A 27,815-nucleotide genomic window follows, 5' to 3' on the forward strand; every position below is an offset into this window, starting at 1 on the left:
ACGAAACTGGACAAGTGAAGAAAAGTACATTTTCAAAAAAGAGGGCAAAAGACTTCAATTTAGATTTTAAAAAAGGATACTTGCTTTATTTTACTACCTAGGACCCTAAATGACGGACTCACACTTGGGATAGACACAATAATATGAAAATTTAACCTGTTAATACTTACCTTGTGTCAAGAACAACAAAGCACCTTTCACAATCGACAAGGTAGAGGTTAATTTGATCTAAATAATGTTTTTTTTTTGTATTTACATTTTCGTCCAAGTACTTTCCCCCAATGCCCACATACTAATGTCTATGTGTTTAAAAGTACACACATTTTCTTCCTTTTTTTTTCTAAAGAAAAATAGAGCCTATGAAATATTTCAAGAAAGATTTGAGAAGCCACTTCACTAATGTTCGCAATTAGGTGGCTAAACAAATAATTAATTTAATTTTGTTATTCCTACAGATATACTTGAAAAAAAAAACAAAAACAAGCACATTTAGAGATCAGACTACGCACTATAAATGACATTAAGATAGATTTGTCCCAATCGAATTTTGTTCGATTTCTTTCAATCCAGTTTTTTTAAAGATTAATTCTACTCTATTTTAATTACGTCTTATTGCGAACACAGGCATGGGCAGTATAGACGGACTTCTTATGGTCAGACAGTTACGCTGGGCAGACGTTTCTTCAAACTTGGTATTTCTTTGTTCCAAACATTTATTTCATATTTCCACATAGAATCAAGAGTTTGAAAATAGTCTGACATTTTATTTAGGAAGGTGGGGGGGGGGGGGTGTTAGTATGTAGCGTTCCGTTTGTTTGTTTTAGTAGAGGACTAGATCCTTGATGGGCAGAACGACATGGCTTCAAATTGTTTGAAATGTTTCGAATGTTCTTTCAGACTTGAAGGCAAAGTACATCCTAGACCAAATCTCCTGAAAGACGACGGACAGGTTCGAACCCAAAACCATCGAGAGAACAGGCCGGCGAGCATCCAACGCACCTAATAAATATGCCCACAGCAGGGTGGGGGGGGGGAAAAGATACTAGAATGAACGAGCCTTAAGCAGCTGTGTGAGGGGGCGTTACAATATGCTTGAAAGTGAACAAAAAAAGGGTTGGGTTCCAGATTAAATACTATGTGTTAGAGCAGTGCGATGCGCAGGATACAAAAAAAGGGTTGGGTTCCGGATTAAATCCTATGTGTTAGAGCAGTGCGATGCGCAGGATACAAAAAAAAAGGGTTGGGTTCCGGATTAAATACTATGTGTTAGAGCAGTGCGATGCGCAGGATACAAAAAAAGGGTTGGGTTCCGGATTAAATACTATGTGTTAGAGCAGTGCGATGCGCAGGATACAAAAAAAGGGTTGGGTTCCGGATTAAATACTATGTGTTAGAGCAGTGCGATGCGCAGGATACAAAAAAAGGAGGAAGGGGGGGGGGGTCAGAACTGTTAATTGAAAGTGGAAAAGAAAATGGGGGGGGGGGTAAAAATACCTGGGAACAAATCCAACGTGTTAAATGCTGTTGTAAAAATACAAACCAAATTCAAACAGCTAACAATTACTTTTGTTTCTTATTAAACTTTAAAAACAAATCTTACACATTTTGTTGTAGAACTGTAATCAAAAACTATATCGGGTTTTCTATTTGTTATTGAAAGTGTATTTTTAGGGGGATCTCTGTCTCATGGTGACCTAACTTTGGTTCTTCTACTTCGGGAAGTTATAATTTAACAAAATGTTCAGTTTTTTTAAAATAATTCTGAGTGCATCCATTGTAACACACTACCAAAGTATCATCGTGATTAAGTACAGTCCTTGGCTAGATTTATTTTAGGTGATGATCCCATTGTTAAAGTCAAGATTATATTCTATGCTTACATAGTGATAATGGGAATAGGGCAAGGTGTTTATAATTTAAGTAGAAATCAAAGCACCACCTCAGCACCTATATTTAAACGCACCAATAACTGCCAGAGACTCCAATGCTGACGAAGTCAATAAATAAAAGAAACTGATGTTGTAATAATACAATGTGTGTGTGTGTGTGTTTGGTTGAGTATTTAAATATGTGTTCTTGATTTGAAATTCAAAAAGGCATCGCTTGAAATCGAAGAGAAAGTTTGAGATGTGAAATAGCTTCTGCTGTTGAAGGTAAGATTGGTCCTTCACGCTTGAAGTCTAAACGTTTAGATATGAAGAGATATTATAAAGTGTTTAAGAATACATTTAATGTGCGTGTCTCTTTTATGTCTTAGGAGTCATTGCTAGGCTTTATGAAACAGAACGTTCAATGAGAAAGTGCACGACAAAATTCAGAAACATTTTGTTCTCTTATCACTTCCTTGAAATGTTATGTACACACACGCTAGAACGCTATATGGTTCTCCATGAAAGGGCAGATACTCTGTCCACAGTTCTCCTGCCAATACAGGTTCCAATAATAACGTTTCTGGTCTTTCTAGTTTGTTTTTTTAAATCTCAAATTTATATTCAATGTTTGCTCAATATTCCACTCTATATTTACGACAATGTGTGTTTACTGAGCATTGGTCTACACAATTACACTGAACACGCTCAACACCCTCCCTTACAATGTGTCAATACATCAACCTGTACACATAAACCATAATGTGCCTGGGGGGGGGGTGCTCAATTTATATTTCTTTTGGATGTAGACTCTAAAACATTTCCAATATGCAGTGTTACTGAGAAACTGCCCAATTAAAAACATCAACAAGGAAGTAGCCAAATGTTTACTCACAAACTTTGACAACACTAACAAAGTATAACGGTGTCTATTTCTTTTTTCAAGCATTTATTTCATTTCAACAATTACCACAAGCCTTTTAGCTAATAATAAAGTATTTATAGAAATAAGACATTGACCCCCATAAGTCCTAATATTAAATCATTCTTAAAAGTAGGCCGTTTACCTTTGAGGTATAAGGGAACATAGAACTATTCAGAAACGTCATTAAAAGAATGGGAATTCCCAAAGTCTGGTAACGCCATAAACTTAAACATATACCTAGACCTACTTTTGTTACTTGATGACTTGAGTTCAATTCTATGAGTATTCACTTTTTAGGGTGCTTACGGTTTCCCGCTCTTTCATTTTCTTAATTAATTTTAGACAAATTGTTGAACGGTTGGATTTATTTCCTTCCAGTAAGAAAATTCCTAACAAATACTTTTCATAATGATTTTCTCTAGGAATTCAAAGTTGGCATTGACTAAAAATGTCAAGATTACATGATATTTCAAGTTTTATCTTCAAATACCTGTCTGCAGGTTTAAAAGGAACTAAAGAAAGTCTACTATCTACAGGTATTTTATACATGACAACATTGACAAGATAATTGACTGGCTTAAATTGAATATAAATAGAAGAAAAACGAAGTATAGGCCCTATAGAGATTGACATGTGTAAATCAATTTTAAAACTCTACTAGGGCATATTATACATAAATATAGATCTACGAAATGGTAGCTGTTCTTAAAGTTTCAACTTGTTATTCAAATCACTTTGTGCGTTGGTGTAGGAGGGATCACAGAACAATAAATTGCAGCTCCTGTGCATACAAACGGAAATATATATATATGTATATAGTGTGTGCTGCCAAGGGAGGTAAATCTGGCCACTGTATTTATTTCCTGTCCATTTATCTTCATGCTTGGGTCCGAGTAGGCTTTACCTGGAGCAGACAAATATAAGAATTCAGTCTTTTTTGTGTTTACGGCCAAAGTCTGAACATGCTCTTGAAAAGTCACTGAGGATGCTCAACAGATCCTTTTCAGGCATTTAGGGCACAGCTTCAGCAAATAGCATGTCCCTGATTATTGCTGATTTAGTTTTTGATTTTGCTTTGAACAGCCTCGGGTTGAATAGGATCCAAGCATTAAGATAATGGACAAGAAATAAATGCAGAAGACAGATTCACCTCCCTTGGCAGCACACTCTCCAGAAACGGATGAAATGGATGAAATTGACCTGGATATCGCCAAGGCCAGTGCAACCTATGACAGACTGTATAAAAACGTTTGGAACAAACGAGGTATCACCACAAGTACTATCGAGTTGTTATCCTCCCTCCATTACTCTATGCCTCAGAAACGTTGACAGCATATAGAAAAAATAAAACTGAACCATTTTGACATGATCTGTCTCAGAAAAATACTGAATGTTAAATTGAAAAAATACTTGATTTTGAAGTCCTTAGAAGAGCGGGCCATGCAAAGAATTCACAAAATCCTGCGATGGGCAGAACACAGTTACATAATGGAAGACCCCCGCATCACTAAACGACTCCTGTATGGCCACTAGCGGATTCAGAACTTCTGAGGGTGGCGATTTTTTCCCAAATATGATATTTATATATATATATATATCAGAAAAAAAAAGTGGTCTTTTTATAATTAGAGCAATGTTTCTCAACCTTCGGAAAAAGAAGTCACGTTGATAATCTTCTCTTGATAGTTAGGGGGTCTAGGGGAGCGCTGTAAGTTTCTCCAGCGGGGTTCAGGTCGGAGCCCCTACGCCAAGCCTTTTCTTGCATTCTTCACTGAAGAAACATATTCTCCTTACATCTACAGCTCATTATTCATTCTATTTAAAAAAGCAGTCCAAATTTAGTAAAATAAAGTAACGTGGGGCAAGGGCCGTTACTGAAGTTTGAGTGACTATCGAGATACAAGTAGTGCAAGATAATCTTTATTAGACGTATTTATAGTAACATTACTGTGATGTTTAGCGAGACATCTTGTAGTCGGCCAGTTTTGGTCAGAATAAGACGTTAACAAAAACGATGGTTAAACGCTCTTTGGATGTTCGACTGTTTTGACACGCTCAAAATGTCATTTTTTTTTAGAACTTTTAGAATAATGTTTTTAACTTTTAAAGATTCTAATATGAATTTATATACAATTTCGCCTGATCCATGTTTTATGAAAACTATTTAAACACAAACGTTTTCCTTTTTAGCTTCTTTGTATTTGCAACACTCTCTGCCTGGACACAGCAACGTGGAGGACAAGGCTCTTCCAAAAACAGGGGACACCCCTCAGAATGTAGATCTGAATGAGTTTTACCTACGTTACACAGAACATTGCAGAGAACTGGAGAAATATGGCGCCTACTATTGAAATTATATGTCAATTATTATGAAACTTGTGCATGTATGTGGAAGGTCAGCTTAGTAAATGTTTATGCATTTAAAGTAACTGGTTGGTACTTGTATTTTCTTTTTAAGCATTTTCATATAGTAAACAAAGTCTTTCTATATTTTGTTCAGCTAATTTAGCTAATTCGAAGATTATGTAAAAAAAAAGAAAAGAAAAAAAAATTCCCTTTCAGACCGATCATCTATAGGGCAGATGATATAAAGGTCATCTGTTTCTGTGCTCTACGGTTAACGAGGGTTTCATGTGGCCAGCACAAAGAACAACTTCCTTTACTTTTCCCCAACTATTGGAGCTGGGTGGACTTATAGGCGCCCGAAGATCTCGCAATTAAAAATCCCAGTTTTTACCAGGATTTGAACCCGGGGCCCTAGTTTCAGAAGCCAAGCGCTTTACCGCTAAGCCAATGCGCCTCTAATTAGATTATGTAATTTAAATTAAATTTTTATGGTAATTAAAAACATTTTTTTCTCCAATTTCTATGACCCCATTATTGTTTTTTGATTTATATTGAATGATAATAGTTCACATTTTGAGTTCAGAATTTTTATTGTTTTCATTATTATTGTCTTAGTGAGGTAATAAGATTGGGACTTCATTATTTCTAAAAATATTATTAAAAACATTAATGTTTGACTGTTGTTTTTTATTTGTAGTTCACATGTTAGAGTCAGAATGTAGTCTTATTTGTATAGCTCACACATTAGAATTAGACTGTAAACTGCTATTAAGGTTATGGTTAGATTTATACTAGATTTTATAGTCAAGACATACATTCAGAATGTTGTTGTTTTTTTTTGTTATAATAGTGCAATTAATATATATATATATATATATATATATATATATATATATATATATATATATATATATATATATATATATATATATAATAGTATGACTCATGTCTTGACTGCTTATTAGAAGTGTGACAACAACCCTCCCTCCCCGCCATTAGATGTTTCAAGAACTATCCGATGATATTGTAAAACATTGTAAGATCTATTCCATACTTATTTCACAGTTATGTGTATTTAGATCTAAATCTCACAAATCAGGCAGCATTTAAAAAAATATCTTAAATCTAGCTGTGTTCATCAATATGTATTCTTAATGACAGAAATGTTTCCTGAATGAACTCACAAAACACATGTATACAATACTGTATAACTACAAGGGTGTGTCTATAATGAATGGATTTGTTTAGAGCTACAAAACAATAAAAATAGATTGAGATCATTTTGGCTTAACTTATTTTCTTTTGAATTTGACATTTTTTCTTGTTAGTATAATATACAATCTCACAGGATACTACTAGGATTTGTTTCCCCTACGGTATTTGTGTTTTCTTGAGAACAATGACCAACACAAATTCTAATTAGCTTACATTTCACTAACCCCCTTCTCTTCTACTTACTAATGTGATGTAGAGTAACGTGTATTATGCACTTTAAGTTAACTAGAGACTCTAAGTCTACTTAACACTCAAGTCTACTTAACACTCAAGTCAAGTCTACTTAACACTCAAGTCTACTTAACACTCTAAGTTACTGAAACTCTAAGTCTATTAGGAACTCTAAATCTACTAAACACTCAAAGTCTACTTAACACTATATGTAGCCTACTCAACGCTGTAAGATACTTAAACGCTGTAAGTCTATTAAACATTCTAAGTCTACTATACACTCTAAGTTTACTAAACACTCTGTCTACTAAGCTCTAAATCTACTAAATACTCTGTCTACTAAAGACTATAAGTCTACTAAACACTCTAAGTCTACTAAAAAGTCTACTAAACACTCTAAGTCTACTAAAAAGTCTACTAAACACTCTAAGTCTACTAAAAAGTCTACTAAACACTGAACTTTACCCATAGTCATTTTAGGTATTTTAGTTTTTAGAAGTAACTCCTACATTTCCAGCCATTTCAACAGACTTCACTGATACGTTTGTGCAGGGAACTGGAGTGCATTGTGTTACATAGTAAAGGCATTAGATCCAGACAAACAACATGCTTCACTACAACACATTATTTCTCCCACAATCATTATCAGATCAAGTCGAGACTTTACACATTTGTTTATTGTACTTTACAAAACACGAATCAATCAAATTGTTCATTATTAGCAATGAGTTATTTTGTTTTGTATCAAATAGGGAAGTAAATATTACTTTAATGAGAGATGTGACTGTGACTATATATATGGAGTTATTCCCCTTATATTGTTCCGTCTTTTTCTCCCAGTTCCCAGTCTCGGATCAAGTGGAAATTGTGCACAACAATTCATAGTCGATCACTTTACAGGAATCAAGCAATAAATTAACCAATTATTTAATCAATTAGTGGAAAATATCAGGTGACCGAGCCTCGCTCGAATTGATAATTTGTTAAGGAAGGATATATACCCTAAGTCATTTTGGGAATATTGTTGTAATTACGAAAATGAACGATCGGGTAAAGACTATCAATCCGAAGAGTTGCTTTTTCGTTCTGTCAGTTCTCAATGTAATTGTACATGGCGATTAGAATAGAAAGTCCCCTCAACAGTAGGCCTATAGAAAACCACAGCTCACGTATTAACATTTTACATTGCTTCTTTCGCGTTAAACTATTGGGCTATTATAAGCTTGGAAGAAAGTCTTTGCAGTGTAACTTCTAAAATGGTTACTTTCTGACATTTAATATTGCAATTAATATATTCATTATGGCTCTGAGACATTGATACTTTACAGAAAACAACTAAGACTTCTTGAGTGCTTTCACCAAAGATGATTGCGCTCCATCATGGACATACGGTGGCAGGACCGCACTACAAAAAGCGACGTCCTTGCCAACGCCGGTATGGACAGTATAGAGGGATTTCTTATGGTCCGACAGTTGCAATGGGTAGGGCACGTATCCCGTATGGGAGACGAACGAATGCCAAAGACAGTCTTTTTTTTTTTGTGAGCTAAAAGGTGGTCGGCATAATAGAGGTGCCCCACTGAAGCGCTTCAAATACCAGCTTATTCGTCAACTTTTCTTGGCTGACATAGAAGAGAGCAGCTGGTTGTATGCGGCCTCCAAATGAGACAGCTGGAGGTCACTCACGAAGGCCGCGGGATACACATTTGAGACCAAAAGAAAATCTGCTGCCGTGGACAAACGCAGACGGCGAAAAGAAAATCTAAATCGACCACCTGCGGACAATTGTTATTTTTGGCAATCTTTTTTTTTTAGTAAGCTGAAAAGGTTGTCGGAGTAACAGAGATGCCTCACAATAACGCTTCTTTAGAACACTAACGCGATGTTTTTAAGTCTCTTAGGAAAAAATGCGCTATTTTACTTTTTACTTTGTTACTAGGTGCACGTACAATTACATAGAGAACTGACAGAACGAACAAGCAACTCTTCGGATTGATAGTCTTTACCCGATCGTTCATTTTCGTAATTACAACAATATTCCCAAAATGACTTCGGGTATATATCCTTCCTTAACAAATTATTCATCCGAGCGAGGCTCGGTCACCTGATATTATATAAATATACATACATACATACATACAAGAATTGCTCGCTTAAGAGTATAGGATATAGACAATATGGCGGCTTATTCCTGCACTATTGAGTTATACAGCAGTGATATTATATTTCTTCCACTTAAATAAGCTTTGTTTATTTTTTTTTCTATTGGAGGGTACTTTTACTATTTATTTTGTTTGTTTTCAATAACAAAAATATAAAACTTCGTAGCTGTCTAAAATTACTTTGGCAAGTTCGTAATAAGTGATGATCTCTGAGACACGGTTCTATTGTGTTGATCTCTGAGACACGGTTCTATTGTGTTGATCTCTGAGACACGGTTCTATTGTGTTGACCTCTGAGACACGGTTCTATTGTGTTGACCTCTGAGACACGGTTCTATTGTGTTGACCTCTGCGACACGGTTCTATTGTGTTGACCTCTGAGACACGGTTCTATTGTGTTGACCTCTGAGACACGGTTCTATTGTGTTGACCTCTGAGACACGGTTCTATTGTGTTGACCTCTGAGACACGGTTCTATTGTGTTGACCTCTGAGACACGGTTCTATTGTGTTGACCTCTGAGACACGGTTCTATTGTGTTGACCTCTGAGACACGGTTCTATTGTGTTGACCTCTGAGACACGGTTCTATTGTGATGATCTCTGAGACACGGTTCTACTGTGTTGACCTCTGAGACACGGTTCTATTGTGTTGATCTCTGAGACACGGTTCTATTGTGTTGATCTCTGAGACACGGTTCTATTGTGTTGACCTCTGAGACACGGTTCTATTGTGTTGACCTCTGAGACACGGTTCTATTGTGTTGATTTCTGAGACACGGTTCTATTGTGTTGATCTCTGAGACACGGTTCTATTGTGTTGACCTCTGAGACACGGTTCTATTGTGTTGACCTCTGAGACACGGTTCTATTGTGTTGACCTCTGAGACACGGTTCTATTGTGTTGACCTCTGAGACACGGTTCTATTGTGTTGACCTCTGAGACACGGTTCTATTGTGTTGACCTCTGAGACACGGTTCTATTGTGTTGACCTCTGCGACACGGTTCTATTGTGTTGACCTCTGCGACACGGTTCTATTGTGTTGACCTCTGAGACACGGTTCTATTGTGATGATCTCTGAGACACGGTTCTATTGTGTTGACCTCTGAGACACGGTTCTATTGTGTTGACCTCTGAGACACGGTTCTATTGTGTTGACCTCTGAGACACAGTTCTATTGTGTTGACCTCTGAGACACGGTTCTATTGTGTTGACCTCTGAGACACGGTTCTATTGTGTTGACCTCTGAGACACGGTTCTATTGTGATGATCTCTGAGACACGGTTCTATTGTGTTGACCTCTGAGACACGGTTCTATTGTGTTGATCTCTGAGACACGGTTCTATTGTGTTGATCTCTGAGACACGGTTCTATTGTGTTGACCTCTGAGACACGGTTCTATTGTGTTGACCTCTGAGACACGGTTCTATTGTGTTGACCTCTGAGACACGGTTCTATTGTGTTGACCTCTGCGACACGGTTCTATTGTGTTGACCTCTGAGACACGGTTCTATTGTGTTGACCTCTGAGACACGGTTCTATTGTGTTGACCTCTGAGACACGGTTCTATTGTGTTGACCTCTGCGACACGGTTCTATTGTGTTGACCTCTGAGACACGGTTCTATTGTGTTGACCTCTGAGACACGGTTCTATTGTGTTGACCTCTGAGACACGGTTCTATTGTGTTGACCTCTGAGACACGGTTCTATTGTGTTGACCTCTGAGACACGGTTCTATTGTGTTGACCTCTGAGACACGGTTCTATTGTGTTGACCTCTGAGACACGGTTCTATTGTGTTGACCTCTGAGACACGGTTCTATTGTGTTGATCTCTGAGACACGGTTCTATTGTGTTGACCTCTGAGACACGGTTCTATTGTGTTGATCTCTGAGACACGGTTCTATTGTGTTGATCTCTGAGACACGGTTCTATTGTGTTGACCTCTGAGACACGGTTCTATTGTGTTGACCTCTGAGACACGGTTCTATTGTGTTGATCTCTGAGACACGGTTCTATTGTGTTGACCTCTGAGACACGGTTCTATTGTGTTGACCTCTGAGACACGGTTCTATTGTGTTGACCTCTGAGACACGGTTCTATTGTGTTGATCTCTGAGACACGGTTCTATTGTGTTGATCTCTGAGACACGGTTCTATTGTGTTGACCTCTGAGACACGGTTCTATTGTGTTGATCTCTGAGACACGGTTCTATTGTGTTGATCTCTGAGACACGGTTCTATTGTGTTGCTCACATATCTTTTGGCACACACTTTCAACTTCAGTATCACAAATACACACTGACTTATTTATTTTAACGCCTTATCAGTTTTTATCTATTGTTTTTTTTAATCTATTATTTAGTTTGTATCTATTGTTAGGTTTTTATATGTAGTTTTTTTTTTTAAATCTATTGTTGTTTTGCTTTATATATTGTTTTATTTTTATCTATTATTGTTTAGTTTGTATCTATTGTTTTGTTTTTTATCTATTGTTTTGTTTTTTCTATTGTTTTGTTTTTATCTATTGTTTTGTTTTTTCTATTGTTTTGTTTTTTCTATTGTTTTGGTTTTTCTATTGTTTTGTTTTTTTCTATTGTTTTGTTTTTTCTATTGTTTTGTTTTTTTCTATTGTTTTGTTTTTTCTATTGTTTTGTTTTTTCTATTGTTTTGTTTTTTCTATTGTTTTGTTTTTTTTTCTATTGTTTTGTTTTTTCTATTGTTTTTTTTATCTATTGTTTTGTTTTTTCTATTGTTTTGTTTTCCTTACCCACAAATAATCAAACAATAGCATAGAAAAAAAAAGATGGCTAGTTTTTCTGAAAATCTTGAGTTCGAAGCCGGATGTCGACTAGGGATACTTAATTTCATTTGAATTAACAGCGCGGATTTTAAGTTTTGGCATCTTTGACGCCTATGAGTCCATCCAGCTGTAATGGGTACCTGACATTAGTTGGGGGAAAAGTAAAGGCGGTTGGTCGTTGTGCTGGCCTCATGACACCCTCGTTAAACGTGGGACACAGAAAAAGATGACCTTTGCATCATCTGCTCAATAGATCTCAAAGTCTGAATAGGGAACTTTACTTTAACAGCGCGGAAACCTTTTCAGCTATTGCCATATATCTAAGCGCACCGAACATGCTATGAATGTCAAACTACAACAGTGTAATATCTAGCAGTCTGTCTGTCTAGCAGTTTAAAAATAAGCCAAATACTTTTCGTAAAAAAAATATTAAGACGACAATACTTTCAACAACCTTAATATGACGTCATCACAACTGCTTTCAATAAAGCTGATAGTACGTTGCTAAAAATAGTCTTACAAAACTGATAATAACATCTCAACCATTCTCTAGGAAGATATGTATAATTTATTCTAACTTTAGGCTCGTTTTCCCCTGACTGCTACAATGTTGAACTACAATACTGTATTGTGCTACAATGTTGAACTACAATACTGTATTGTGCTACAATGTTGAACTATAATACTGTATTGTGCTACAATGTTGAACTACAATACTGTATTGTGCGATAAAATGCTTTTAAAAAGTGTTTTTTTTCTAAAATTTAAATCTGAAATAAATACACTATGCATACATAATTAAAAACAACAACAACAGAGATTGTTTTTTTTTTCTAAAGATCTGAACATCTCCCATTAAGAGACTGCAGACAATGATAAAAACTAGAAACAATTCAGTTTTCTTTATTAAAAAAATATAATTATTTTTTTTTTAAAGTGTTTCAAATCATAAAAAAAAATGTCTTCATAATCTTTGAAATCCCAGAGAGTCTAAGAATTCGGAACAAATATTGCCATTCAAATTAGAAAAATAAACTACGAGTAGGCCTACACTCTAATTGACTCTGATTAGGATGGGCACAGGAAGGTCTACAGAAAACTAGGATTCATCTTGATACATGTAAGCCAAAAACAAGAGAAGAAAAAAAAATGTAAAAATGTTATATTAGACATAGTTGTATTAGCTGAGATCAGTCATGTAATTACATTTGTAATAGATCTAGACCAACCATTTAAAAACCTTTTTAAAAAATGGGGCTGAAAAAATCTGAATTCGAAAATTCAAGGCTCAAGCCGACATATTGTGACCACTTTGCTAGTGAAGTTCTAATGAACATTGAAGATTGCCGAGTTATCTCTAGTTTCTATAGTGTCGTCGTATTTCATGTTTGTGTTCACAAAGACTCAGACGACGACCTATAAGGCTTATAACACTACTTCAGTCAAGTACAATTTCTTGCCCTTGTTCGAGATGCCAAATAAAATAATTACCAATAGATTATTAACTGATTCTTTTGATGTCAGGTAAAAGGAATAATTGCGCAAATTTTCAGCTTGATCCCAGATTGAGTGTCTGAGAAATAACGTGTACAAAATGTTTACCAGACAAATAGACAGAGTAAGTTGATATAAGCTTCGTCAAAAAAAAAAAAAAGAATAAAAACATTAATTCTGCGCAAAACATTTTAGATGTAAAATAAGATAGAAACTTCTGTGAGAAATTTCATCTTTGACAAAATGTTTTGTTACAATGTGTACACATCTCATTTATTTGGTCATTGTGCTGGCCACATAGTACCACAGTAAAACGTTGAAGACACTCTAACAATTGTTTAACATCAACGTTCATTCTAAAAATACATTTATTCCTAAAAAAAACCTATACATCTCAGGATACTTGCAGCAGATATAGTATGAGAGTATCAGAGTATGAAAGTTTGGTATCATTAGTTGATTAGGTTGATTACAATCTGTGTGGCATGTAAGTAAACGAAGAAATGTATGACTAAACTTTATTTTTTTATTTTTTTTCTCATCGGCTCATATTCAATGCCACTAACACCTTCGTTGTGGACATTACTGCCTTTATGTGGATGGTTGGTCCAAACTTCTTCTTTTCCTAGTATATACACTGGGGCTCCACTGCTGCCACCACACGACGTTAGAACATACTCATAGTACGTGTATACCCTTCCTTTGTCAATGTCTTTCTTGCAAACAATTTTTTTAGAGGTCCCAATGGAAACTTGTTTGGACCATCCATGAGGATGAGAAATTAGAATCGCTAAATCTTCTGTTTGTAATTTCTCAGTCTTTTTATCATTAGACTCACATGCGTTGTGACGTTCTGGTTGGTCATTTTGCTGATCAATGTTGAAAGTACTTAAACTGTTTTGATATTTAGCGTAGGCTTGATCGTGAAGTCCTTTGTATTCATATATTTTATTCATCAACCTGTAAGCCATCTGAATATCATGTGTGACAAACACTATCGTGCTCCTATCATTTCTGACATCTATAATTTCATTATTCAAAAATGACAGTTTCACAGTCTCGTGACAATCATTGGAGTCATAGTCCAAGACGCAAGTTGTGCACTCAGCTTCTGTCACATCAAAGACAACATGTGCTGCTGTCACAACTTTGATCTCTCCCCATTTCATGCATGGTCGACTGCTCTGTGCACATTGTCTGCATGGACAATGTTGTGTTTCAGTGCCCCATATGGGCTTAGAAAAAATGATTCTTCCAGTTCCACTGGAACATGACTTTGGATATTCCAAAAATGTTTCTGGGAAATATTTCGGGCGGCGTTTGCTGACGCTTGAAATTTTTAACATAACAACCAAACTGCCCAAAACTTTCACTAAGTCAACTAGTAAAGTATCACGATAAGGCTCAGGAAAATGATCAACTCTGAAAGCATTATACGGGATAAAACTTGAATGATTGCCAACTTTAGTGCAGTGTTTTTCTCCTTCTGAAAGTGTCAAGCAAAATCTCTTAGGTATATTTTTTAAATCAATTATTAATTGAAATTGAAATTTACGTAATAAGACATTATTATTTTTCTTATTTAAATGTTTAGAACATTATTTGAAAAACTCATTACCAAAATATTTTCTGATGGTTACTGCTGCACCTCCATCTTCGAATCTCTTTGTGGAGCTTTCACCTGTCTGGTAATATATTTTAAAAAATATAAACGAAGCTCTAATAAATTTTAACATGAATAACATTGTCTTAAATAAATATAGGTTTAAAATAATATAAAGTTTAACAGTTTAAAAAGTGATATACTTTTTTATTATCAAACTTTTCTTTAGCTGAATCTTTGTTTGTATCTGTTATGGTTTTGACTTTATCTATTAAAGTTAAAAAAGAAAAGATCAGTTAGAACAAAAAATCAAAATAACAACCTGATCTATTGATTCATGGAAGATGTTGTTAATGGATGTATGGATTCACGGAAGATGTTGTTAATGGATGTATGTATTCATGGAAGAAGTAGTCAATGGATGTATGGATTCATGGGAGAAGTAGTCAATGGATGTATGGATTCATGGGAGAAGTAGTCAATGGATGTATGGATTAATGGAAGAAGTAGTTAATAGATGTATGGATTCATGGAAGGAGCTGTCAATGTTTTCAATGTTTCTGACTTTCAGAAGATCATTACATCTTAGCCAAAACCTCATACAGGACGGCAAGCAGGTTTCGAACTTGGGACTATTGTGGCGACAGAAGTGCATACCAAACGACCACGCAGACATGAATCATAAGCAACTAATACAAATCAAAATAGTGTGAGCTTGCGCGCCCAGAGCTATTTTTATATGTATTTTGTTGTATAGGTTAGAGCTATTTTTTATATATTTTATTTTTGTAGGTTAGTGTCAGATTTTTTATAATTGTACTTCCGCATATTTTTATATATGTTAGTGCGGGATAGTATAAAAAGTGATGTACATGCTGTCTTAAAACAGTTGAGTGTACATTTGACCAGTGGTCAGTACAGTATCTCTGTCTGTGTGACAGCTGAAGATCTTTGTGGTCTGTCGTGTAATTATTTTATTATTCTGTACCTGGGACGGCCTGTAAGTGTAGAAATATTTTATATTTTCTTTTACTAGATCTATGTCACACTGTGTAAATATGCTAGATATATTTAAATTTAGTTTTATTTTCTAGTTGGCAGCTTTTGTTTTGAGCATGTTGATTTAAAGATAGCGGCGCCCATTAGTCCCGCTATGAGTGTTCTAGATCTAATAGAATATATGATTTTGTATTTATAGTTTTGCATTTATGTATTGCAGGCTATTATTACTGCTGAATATAACTGCTGTGTTACTGCTGAACTATATGCTGCTATTTTTACTGCTATTACTCTGCTGTGCTATAACTGCTATCTGCTGTAGATCTAGTGTTATTTTGTTTCTGTAGTGTTGCCTTAGTCGGCTTAGTTAGTGGCTTATTTATATTAAGTTATAGTGACAGTAAGTCTGTTCTTAGTGAATAGTAAGGTACTAAAGTGTTCTTGTTTTAGTGTTAGTGTTATAGGTTAGTTGTAGTAGTAGAATATTGTAGATCTAGACTAGTTTATTGTAGTGTGTTTGTGTAGATCTAGGTCTAGTGTAGTAGTTGTAGTGATTTGGTTAGATAGTTGGTTTGATCAGTTTGTGTAAGATAGTTGGTTTGGTTAGTTTGTTGGTGTTTGTAGTGGCGTAGATTTAGAGGGTTTTAGTTAGTTGCTGGGTTCAGTTGTAGTGGTTAGTGTATATATTATATTTTATTATTGATTTATTTTTTTGTATGTGTAAATAAAGTTTCATTTTGTTTATTTATCCTAAACTAAAGTTTTGTTGGTGCTTCCATTTAGTTTAGGTTAGTATAGTTTAGTTGTCTGGTTGCTTAGGCGACTCTAGCTCCTTGGTCGTAGACTGAGGTGTCACAGATGAAACCCACCCAGTAGCGCTAACATCTGCCTACTGTTAAATAATTTAATGTTGAGCAGAGAAAAGGTCCCACTCAGCGCCTCCTGACCTGCTCACAATACAAACAAAATTTAACTTTCATTTAACATAAACAGAAAAAAAGAAACATTTTTCAAATTGTCTTTTATTATACAAATTACGTTAATATTTATATACAGCTATTTTTAAAAACTTGCAAACAACTCTCTCTATCTCTGTGTTTCTCTCTCTCTCTCTCTCTTTCTCTTTAAAAAAACAAACAGATCCTTATTCATTTCTTCATAAAAGAATGTAAACAAAATACCTTTTTCTTTGGTATCATCAGATTGATCTTGACTGATCCATAGGATTTCATTTATTACTTTGTCCATCTTTAAAAAAAAAGTTTAAAACCAATGAGACGTTATGAATTCTCTCAAAATTCACTGAGAACAAAAGTTTTTCAAATGTGAAATATCAGTCAGTACTTGTCAAGCCGTTACACCAATTGTTGTTCTATCACACAAACACAGGAGCTTGTCTTGTTCTATTCCACACATCTGAGTTTGTTCTATAGCACGCATCTTAGCTTATTCAGTCACAAACATCTTACCTTGTTCTATAATACACCCATCTTAGCTTGTTCTATAACACACACATACATCTTAGCTTGTTCTATAACACACACACACAACTTAGCTTGTTCTATAACACACACACATCTTAGCTTGTTCTATAACACACACGCATCTTAGCTTGTTCTATAATACACCCATCTTAGCTTGTTCTATAACACACACACATCTTAGCTTGTTCTATAATACACACACATCTTAGCTTGTTCTATAACACACACACATCTTAGCTTGGTCTATAATACACACATCTTAGCTTGTTCTATAATACATCCATCTTAGCTTGTTCTATAATACACACATCTTATCTTGTTCTATAACACACACACATCTTAGCTTGTTCTATAATACACACATCTTAGCTTGTTCTATAATACACCCATCTTAGCTTGTTCTATAATGTACACATCTTAGCTTGCTCTATAATACACAAATTTTAGCTTTTCTATTATTAGCTTGTTCTATAACACACACACATCTTAGCTTGTTCTATAATACACACATCCTAGCTTGTTCTATAACACACACACATCTTAGCTTGTTCTATAATACACACCCATCTTAGCTTGTTCTATAATGTACACATCTTAGCTTGCTCTATAATACACACATTTTAGCTTTTCTATTATTAGCTTGTTCTATAACACACACACATCTTAGCTTGTTCTATAATACACACATCCTAGCTTGTTCTATAACACACACACATCTTAGCTTGTTCTATAATACACACCCATCTTAGCTTGTTCTATAACACACACACATCTTAGCTTGGTCTATAATACACACATCTTAGCTTGTTCTATAATACATCCATCTTAGCTTGTTCTATAATACACACATCTTATCTTGTTCTATAACACACGCCCATCTTAGCTTGTTCTATAACACACACATATCTTAGCTTGTTCTATAATACACACCCATCTTAGCTTGTTCTAAAACACACACACACATCTTAGCTTGTTCTATAATATACACCCATCTTAGCTTGTTCTATAACACACACACATCTTAGCTTGTTCTATAATACACACACATCTTAGATTGTTCTATAACACACACACATCTTAGCTTGGTCTATAACACACACACATCTTAGCTTGTTCTATAACACACACCCATCTTAGCTTGTTCTATAATATACACCCATCTTAGCTTGTTCTATAACACACACACATCTTAGCTTGTTCTATAATACACACACATCTTAGCTTGTTCTATAACACACACACATCTTAGCTTGGTCTATAATACACACATCTTAGCTTGTTCTATAATACATCCATCTTAGCTTGTTCTATAATACACACATCTTATCTTGTTCTATAACACACACCCATCTTAGCTTGTTCTATAATACACACATCCTAGCTTGTTCTATAACACACACACATCTTAGCTTGTTCTATAATACACACACATCTTAGCTTGTTCTAAAACACACACACATCTTAGCTTGTTCTATAATACACACATCTTAGCTTGTTCTATAATACACCCATCTTAGCTTGTTCTATAATACACATATCTTAGCTTGTTCTATAATACACACATTTTAGCTTTTCTATTATACACCCATCTTAGCTTGTTCTATAATACACACATCCTAGCTTGTTTTATAACACACACACATCTTAGCTTGTTCTATAATACACACCCATCTTAGCTTGTTCTATAACACACACACACATCTTAGCTTGTTCTATAATACACACACATCTTAGCTTGTTCTATAACACACACACATCTTAGCTTGGTCTATAACACACACACACACATCTTAGCTTGTTCTATAACACACACCCATCTTAGCTTGTTCTATAACACACACCCATCTTAGCTTGTTCTATAACACACATATCTTAGCTATGTTCGATAATACACACATCTTAGCTTGTTCTATAACACACACCCATCTTAGCTTGTTCTATAATACACCCATCTTAGCTTGTTCTATAACACACACACATCTTAGCTTGTTCTATAATACACACACATCTTAGCTTGTTCTATAACACACACACATCTTAGCTTGGTCTATAATACACACATCTTAGCTTGTTCTATAATACATCCATCTTAGCTTGTTCTATAATACACACATCTTATCTTGTTCTATAACACACACACATCTTAGCTTGTTCTATAATACACACATCCTAGCTTGTTCTATAACACACACACATCTTAGCTTGTTCTATAATACACACCCATCTTAGCTTGTTCTAAAACACACACACATCTTAGCTTGTTCTATAATACACACCCATCTTAGCTTGTTCTAAAACACACACACATCTTAGCTTGTTCTATAATATACACCCATCTTAGCTTGTTCTATAACACACACCCATCTTAGCTTGTTCTATAATATACACCCATCTTAGCTTGTTCTATAACACACACACATCTTAGCTTGTTCTATAATACACACACATCTTAGCTTGTTCTATAACACACACACATCTTAGCTTGGTCTATAATACACACATCTTAGCTTGTTCTATAATACATCCATCTTAGCTTGTTCTATAATACACACATCTTATCTTGTTCTATAACACACACCCATCTTAGCTTGTTCTATAATACACACCCATCTTAGCTTGTTCTAAAACACACACACATCTTAGCTTGTTCTATAATACACACCCATCTTAGCTTGTTCTAAAACACACACACATCTTAGCTTGTTCTATAATATACACCCATCTTAGCTTGTTCTATAACACACACACATCTTAGCTTGTTCTATAATACACACACATCTTAGATTGTTCTATAACACACACACATCTTAGCTTGGTCTATAACACACACACATCTTAGCTTGTTCTATAACACACACACATCTTAGCTTGTTCTATAACACACACACATCTTAGCTTGTTCTATAATACACACATCCTAGCTTGTTCTATAACACACACACATCTTAGCTTGTTCTATAATACACACCCATCTTAGCTTGTTCTAAAACACACACACATCTTTGCTTGTTCTATAATATACACCCATCTTAGCTTGTTCTATAACACACACACATCTTAGCTTGTTCTATAATACACACACATCTTAGATTGTTCTATAACACACACACATCTTAGCTTGGTCTATAACACACACACATCTTAGCTTGTTGTATAACACACCTATCTTAGCTTGTTCTATAACACACACATATCTTAGCTTTGTTCGATAATACACACATCTTAGCTTGTTCTATAACACACACACATCTTAGCTTGTTCTATAACACACACCCATCTTAGCTTGTTCTATAATACACCCATCTTAGCTTGTTCTATAATACACCCATCTTAGCTTGTTCTATAACACACACACATCTTAGCTTGTTCTATAATACACCCACCTTAGCTTGTTCTATAATACACCCATCTTAGCTTGTTCTATAACACACACACATCTTAGCTTGTTCTATAATACACACCCATCTTAGCTTGTTCTATAACACACACGCATCTTAGCTTGTTCTATAATACACACACATCTTAGCTTGTTCTATAACACACACACATCTTAGCTTGTTCTATAATACACACCCATCTTAGCTTGTTCTATAACACACACACATCTTAGCTTGGTCTATAACACACACACACATCTTAGCTTGTTCTATAATACACACATCTTAGCTTGTTCTATAATACACCCATCTTAGCTTGTTCTATAATACACATATCTTAGCTTGTTCTATAATACACACATTTTAGCTTTTCTATTATACACCCATCTTAGCTTGTTCTATAATACACACATCCTAGCTTGTTTTATAACACACACACATCTTAGCTTGTTCTATAATACACACCCATCTTAGCTTGTTCTATAACACACACACATCTTAGCTTGTTCTATAATACACACACATCTTAGCTTGTTCTATAACACACACACATCTTAGCTTGGTCTATAACACACACGCACACATCTTAGCTTGTTCTATAACACACACCCATCTTAGCTTGTTCTATAACACACACCCATCTTAGCTTGTTCTATAACACACATATCTTAGCTATGTTCGATAATACACACATCTTAGCTTGTTCTATAACACACACACATCTTAGCTTGTTCTATAACACACACCCATCTTAGCTTGTTCTATAACACACACACATCTTAGCTTGTTCTATAATACACACATCTTAGCTTGTTCTATAACACACACACATCTTAGCTTGTTCTATCACACAAACACAGAGCTTTTCTTGTTCTATTCCACACAAACACAGAGCTTATCTTGTTCTGTTCCACACAAACACAGAGCTTATCTTGTTCTATTCCACATATCTTAGTTTATTTTATTCCACACATCTGAGTTTGTTCTATAACACGCATCTTAGCTTATATAATCACACACACATAGTAGCAGTGTAAATGTCAATATACTGAGCCACTGTGAGCAATATATATATAGAACCAGGAGAGTCTTGTGTTTTTTGTTTTGCAATGGAAGAAAGGGAAAAGGGGGGGGGGGCAAAGTCTCATCTAGTTGTCTTATTAATTCTTATCAAAAGTTTAAAAACAACATCTTGTGAGCATTTTTTTTTATTAGAATAAAATGTTTTTTGTGTTTGTTTAGATCTATTTTTAGCGGCCCCCAAAGGGGAATAGCCGCTATTAGTTTTGTTTAGTCTGTATGTTCGTCAGTCCGCCCCGTTTAGATCGCAGAAACTAGAAGAGAAAATGAAAATCGGACATTATGATATTTTAGAATATTCAAAGTTCTGACGCAACGGCTACTTTTTCTTTTCCGAAAGTGAACCATTTAGTTTTAAAAATTATCTATGCAAAAGATTTTTGAAAACAAAATCACCACTTTTAAATGAAAAACTTCAGGGAAGGTAAATTTTTATCTTTCAAAAATGTGACAGGCTTCTTCACATAGACATAGGACTCCAGAATGGACAATAAAGAAGGTATTATCAATGGAAACATTTGAAAAAAAACATGAATTATGAGTAATGAATTATACAGCAGTTATGAACAGTATAAAAGTGTAAGTATTTATAGTTTTTCTTTTCCGCTATAACCTATATAATTAATAGAACCTTTTCTGTATTATTATTATATCTCTACTCGTTCCAACTATTTCAGGCGGGCATAATGATCATATTTTGTTATAAAATTGTTTTCATTTTAACTTATTTGGGCATTCAGCTGAAAATTAAATCCCTTATGAGATTAATTTAGCTTTAACTTGAATTTTGCCTATGACATCGCACTTCTGTTTTATTTTTAAAAATGCCTTTTAGTCTAAAATTGGGCTAGTATGCTACTAAATAAGATTATAATAACAAAATTACTACACACAATTATTGGATGGCTGGTTCTGAGAGACAGTAGAGTCCAGCAACCAACATAAGAAGTATCTGAGAACAACGTGTACTGTCATCAGAAAAACACTCATTTTTATTAATTTTTGAAATGCTTCACGTCTGCTAACCAGACACTATTAGAAGCAGACATCCTACAATGCACCAGTCCTATTCAAGTACATTACAATGTCTTTAATGGAAATGTGTAATATTTTGCGCCTAATGATTTCCAGAATCTCAAGTTTTATCTTAAAATTATTTGTGCAAAAGATCTTGTCAAATATTTTTTTTTATAGCTATAAGCAAATGTAATACTTTTTTTTTAGAATATAGTGTTAAGAGCTCTTTGTTCATGCTACTGTACATATATACTTTTCTCAAATAGTAAATGTAAATGCTTTTCCTTCTGGATAATAAAGATTATTATTATTATGAAATAACAAGGATATAAAGACATATTTATTTGAAACCTCTTTAATATCATTCAATATATTACATAATATACTGGTAGGAATGAAATAATTGTGCAATATATTTGCTAAACAGAAGGGACCTACAATCATTTCTAATATTACAGAGTAACTGAATTCTTTACAAATACATAACACAATGATTTATAATTATAACATACTGCATTTTAATATTACACAGCATTCTAATTAGCAGTAACTGAAAAGTAATGAAACGATTAAAGAGAAGAAGTCAAGTTCCCCTTTCCGACCTTATGGTCTAAAGGACAGATAATGTAAAGGTCATCTGTTTCTGTGGCCTACAGTTAAAGAGGGTGTCATGTGGCCAGCGCAACGACCAACCGTCTTTACTTTTCCCCAACTAATGTCAGGTACCCATTAGAGCTGGGTAGACTCAGAGGCGCTTGAGGATCCCGAAATTTAAAATCCCAGTCTTCCCCAGGATCAAAATTAAATGTATTTTCTGTATTTCATTACCGCGCAATGTTCTGTTATTCTTCTAACTCAAAATGAACTGCACTTTATTGATGGAAACCAGCGTCTAAAAAAGAAACTTGGATAGAGCCTCTTTCATTAGCTGGTCCGTCCATTCCTCTCTGTCACTTGCCTTGGATAGAGCCTCTTTCATTGGCTGGCCCGTCCATTCCTTTCTGTCACTTGCCTTGGATAGAGCCTCTTTCATTGGCTGGCCCGTCCATTCCTCTCTGTCACTTGCCTTGGATAGAGCCTCTTTCATTGGCTGGCCCGTCCATTCCTCTCTGTCACTTGCCTTGGATAGAGCCTCTTTGATTGGCTGGCCCGTCTATTCCTCTCTGTCACTTGCCTTGGATAGAGCCTCTGTCATTGGCTGGCCCGTCCATTCCTCTCTGTCACTTGCCTTAGATAGAGCCTCTTTCATTGGCTGGCCCGTCCATTCCTCTCTGTCACTTGCCTTGGATAGAGCCTCTTTCATTGGCAGGCCCGTCCATTCCTCTCTGTCACTTGCCTTGGATAGAGCCTCTTTCATTAGCAGGCCCGTCCATTCCTCTCTGTCACTTGCCTTGGATAGAGCCTCTTTCATTGGCAGGCCCGTCCATTCCTCTCTGTCACTTGCCTTGGATAGAGCCTCTGTCATTGGCTGGCCCGTCCATTCATCTCTGTCACTTGCCTTGGATAGAGCCTCTTTCATTGGCTGGCCCGTCCATTCCTCTCTGTCACTTGCCTTGGATAGAGCCTCTTTCATTAGCAGGCCCGTCCATTCCTCTCTGTCACTTGCCTTGGATAGAGCCTCTTTCATTGGCAGGCCCGTCCATTCCTCTCTGTCACTTGCCTTGGATAGAGCCTCTTTGATTGGCTGGCCCGTCCATTCCTCTCTGTCACTTGCCTTGGATAGAGCCTCTTTGATTGGCTGGCCCGTCCATTCCTCTCTGTCACTTGCCTTGGATAGAGCCTCTTTCATTAGCAGGCCCGTCCATTCCTCTCTGTCACTTGCCTTGGATAGAGCCTCTTTCATTGGCAGGCCCGTCCATTCCTCTCTGTCACTTGCCTTGGATAGAGCCTCTGTCATTGGCTGGCCCGTCCATTCCTCTCTGTCACTTGCCTTGGATAGAGCCTCTTTCATTGGCAGGCCCGTCCATTCCTCTCTGTCACTTGCCTTGGATAGAGCCTCTTTCATTAGCAGGCCCGTCCATTCCTCTCTGTCACTTGCCTTGGATAGAGCCTCTTTCATTGGCAGGCCCGTCCATTCCTCTCTGTCACTTGCCTTGGATAGAGCCTCTGTCATTGGCTGGCCCGTCCATTCATCTCTGTCACTTGCCTTGGATAGAGCCTCTTTCATTGGCTGGCCCGTCCATTCCTCTCTGTCACTTGCCTTGGATAGAGCCTCTTTCATTAGCAGGCCCGTCCATTCCTCTCTGTCACTTGCCTTGGATAGAGCCTCTTTCATTGGCAGGCCCGTCCATTCCTCTCTGTCACTTGCCTTGGATAGAGCCTCTTTCATTAGCAGGCCCGTCCATTCCTCTCTGTCACTTGCCTTGGATAGAGCCTCTTTCATTGGCAGGCCCGTCCATTCCTCTCTGTCACTTGCCTTGGATAGAGCCTCTGTCATTGGCTGGCCCGTCCATTCCTCTCTGTCACTTGCCTTGGATAGAGCCTCTTTCATTGGCTGGCCCGTCCATTCCTCTCTGTCACTTGCCTTGGATAGAGCCTCTTTCATTAGCAGGCCCGTCCATTCCTCTCTGTCACTTGCCTTGGATAGAGCCTCTTTCATTGGCAGGCCCGTCCATTCCTCTCTGTCACTTGCCTTGGATAGAGCCTCTTTGATTGGCTGGCCCGTCCATTCCTCTCTGTCACTTGCCTTGGATAGAGCCTCTTTGATTGGCTGGCCCGTCCATTCCTCTCTGTCACTTGCCTTGGATAGAGCCTCTGTCATTGGCTGGCCCGTCCATTCCTCTCTGTCACTTGCCTTGGATAGAGCCTCTTTCATTGGCAGGCCCGTCCATTCCTCTCTGTCACTTACCTTGGATAGAGCCTCTTTCATTGGCTGGCCCGTCCATTCCTCTCTGTCACTTGCCTTGGATAGAGCCTCTTTCATTAGCAGGCCCGTCCATTCTTCTATGTCGTCCATCCATCGCGTTCTCTGTCTACTTCTTCTTCTTTTCCCTGAAGGAAGGTCTTTCCAAGCCCCGAAGACCTTGTAATATGGCCATTGAGTTTTAGTTCACGTTTTTTTTTTAAATTAGCAGGCATATTTACTAATTACTGATATATTTACTTTTGCGGAAAATTTATTGTGATAAATTTCTCGACTATATTCTTAGAAATATATTTTCTGTAAAAATTCAAACTTTGGGGTTATAAGTAGCCTAGATCTAAATGTTCTTCGGATGCATAAGTCATAACTTCAAAAGTATTGTAAATATTTAAAATGCTGTCTGAATTTTCTATGCTGAGACTCTGACCCTCCCAATATCTCTACGTTATGACATTGTAATGATCTCTTGTGATTTTTTTTTACCCTATACTCATTGATAAATTTTTCTTTTTTTTACAGACAATGTACAATATTTTATGCCATTTATCTATATTGTATCTTTAACGCAACACTATAAAATTACCTACCACTTTATTTGCCTAAAGAATGATGTTTTCAAAGTTCTAACGAAAGCTATAACTTGAAGAGTAGACTTCTTGCCTCTAAACTAGACGTCAGAAAATACAGTGAAATGTATTGGAAATTCCCGTTAAAGTCTGTTGAAAAAATCGCTTTATTTTTAAAATGAAGGTTGAAGTGGGAAGATCCACAATAAAAGAGCATGAAAAAAGTCCACTGAGACCCACCCAGAGAAGACTAGATTTATAGTAAACAAAAACTAAGAAAACATATCAGCCCTATGAGCCCTATGAGCTAGTTTGTCATAAATGACCAATTTAACGTCCTCTGCAGAGCTATTAGTTTTGTGGTTAGCTTCATTTGTGGTTAGCTTCATTTTCCACTTGGGCTTTCATTTATTCAATGCCAGTTGAATGGTTCTTGAACACATTTCTTTCTTTAAAAAGCTATCAATGTAAGTATCGGTATTTTGACATTCTCTTAACTTGCACAATCAATAGTATCTCTTCATATTGTCATTTAATGATAAAATGTCTAAATTCAATGCACCACTGAGATTTGTTTCTTTCCAGAATCATATTGTGTTACTTATTGCATAACATGCATTTATAAACACATTTATACTGCTTAGATTTGACATTAATTCTCTTCCATGAATGTTTAACTTAAGTCTAAAATGTGTTTTTAAATTAGGTTTTGATTTCAATTAGATCTTTATTTTTAATGTAACTTAATCAAAATAAACAATAGCTTAATAAAAAAAATGAATGGTTCTTTATACCCTCATACGTGATAATAAGAACGAAAAATAAGACGTTCTTTATAAGTTAAATATCATACAGTGTTAACTCGTGTATACAGTACATTTTATGTGGCACCGACGTTACAGTTTCAAATTGAATGAACTACCAGTGTCGCGGTTTGCTTCTTTTTATGCACAGATGGTCCAATTTAATTTTTTTCTTTTCAACATTTTTATGTACAGATGGTCCAATTTAATTTTTTTCTTTTCAACATTTTTATGTACAGATGGTTCAATTAATTTTTTTAAAATTTTCGACATTTTCATGTACGTATGGTCCAATTCAAATTTTTGTTCTTTTCCACATTTTCATGAACAGATGGTCCAATTTATTTTTTTCTTTTCCACATTTTTATGTACAGATGGTCCAATTTTTTTCCCCACATTTTTATGTACAGATGGTCCAATAAAACTTTATTGTCTTTTCCACATTTTTTGTTCTGCGAAATCATTGTACAAAATATTCTCTGTCAAGAATCGTGTTGTAATGAAGCTGTAATACACAGTACTGTGCTTTGATCACAACTTTTCAAAATTTTGTCTTCTTAATGTTGCTGAATAACTAAAAGAAATTCAAATCATCGCACAACTTAACCAGTAGACTCAGTTTCTGACAACGTTTTATGATTAAATGGATATAAACATTTTTTTTTACAAATAATTTAATTTAAATGTCTAGTCCTCCTTAAAAAAAACATGACTTGTTCAGACGAGACTCAAGAAAAAAAAAGACGCTAAATTCATTGTTATTGATTTTTTTTGGTGCCATTTATATCACAGTGGTGCCATTTTTTCCCTACATTTTCCAGCGTTATTAAGCTTTTAAAAATCGATAATTGACATATATATTTTTTACCAGCAAATCATGTGGCTTAAGTTTGAAAGCAAAAAGTTTTTGTTTAATTTTAAAATTGAAAATAATTGACTACCAAGAGAAAGTGTTGGCATGCAAATGGGGTCGATAATAAA

The 27,815-nt window shown here is 35.7% G+C and overlaps 1 protein-coding gene and 2 long non-coding RNA genes across 6 annotated transcripts in view; 2 read left to right on the forward strand and 1 right to left on the reverse strand.

The window, feature by feature from the left end:
• Nucleotides 1-1,994: 1,994 nt before the first annotated feature.
• LOC106058375 (uncharacterized) lies at nt 1,995-6,419 on the forward strand. Its single transcript, XR_008775887.1, has 3 exons — nt 1,995-2,153; nt 3,216-3,329; nt 4,984-6,419. It is a non-coding gene; the product is annotated as an uncharacterized LOC106058375 (long non-coding RNA).
• A 6,007-nt stretch (nt 6,420-12,426) lies between these two features.
• Nucleotides 12,427-26,184, reverse strand: LOC106058374 (uncharacterized). Of its 2 annotated transcripts, XM_056017111.1 has the most exons (5): nt 26,053-26,184; nt 16,826-16,892; nt 14,849-14,913; nt 14,661-14,727; nt 12,427-14,528 (listed from the first exon to the last, which is right to left on the reverse strand). In XM_056017111.1, the coding sequence occupies exons 2-5, from the start codon at nt 16,890-16,892 to the stop codon at nt 13,561-13,563; spliced, it is 1,167 nt and encodes a 388-aa protein (XP_055873086.1). In that variant the 5' UTR covers nt 26,053-26,184; the 3' UTR covers nt 12,427-13,560. The 2 variants fall into 2 exon arrangements, with proteins under 2 accessions (XP_055873086.1, XP_055873087.1); XM_056017112.1 differs by lacking the exon at nt 14,849-14,913.
• The window catches only part of LOC129923934 (uncharacterized), a 30,598-nt gene continuing 18,240 nt past the window's right edge, over nt 15,458-27,815 (forward strand). The window contains exons 1-2 of one of the 3 annotated variants that reach the window (XR_008775888.1): nt 15,458-16,071; nt 21,748-22,164. This is a non-coding gene — a long non-coding RNA (uncharacterized LOC129923934). The remainder of the gene's footprint in view (nt 16,072-21,747; nt 22,165-27,815) is intronic. The other 2 variants (XR_008775889.1, XR_008775890.1) reach the window with 2 other exon arrangements.

The sequence above is a fragment of the Biomphalaria glabrata genome, chromosome 18, assembly GCF_947242115.1.
Source record: "Biomphalaria glabrata chromosome 18, xgBioGlab47.1, whole genome shotgun sequence".
Lineage (NCBI taxonomy): Eukaryota > Metazoa > Mollusca > Gastropoda > Planorbidae > Biomphalaria > Biomphalaria glabrata.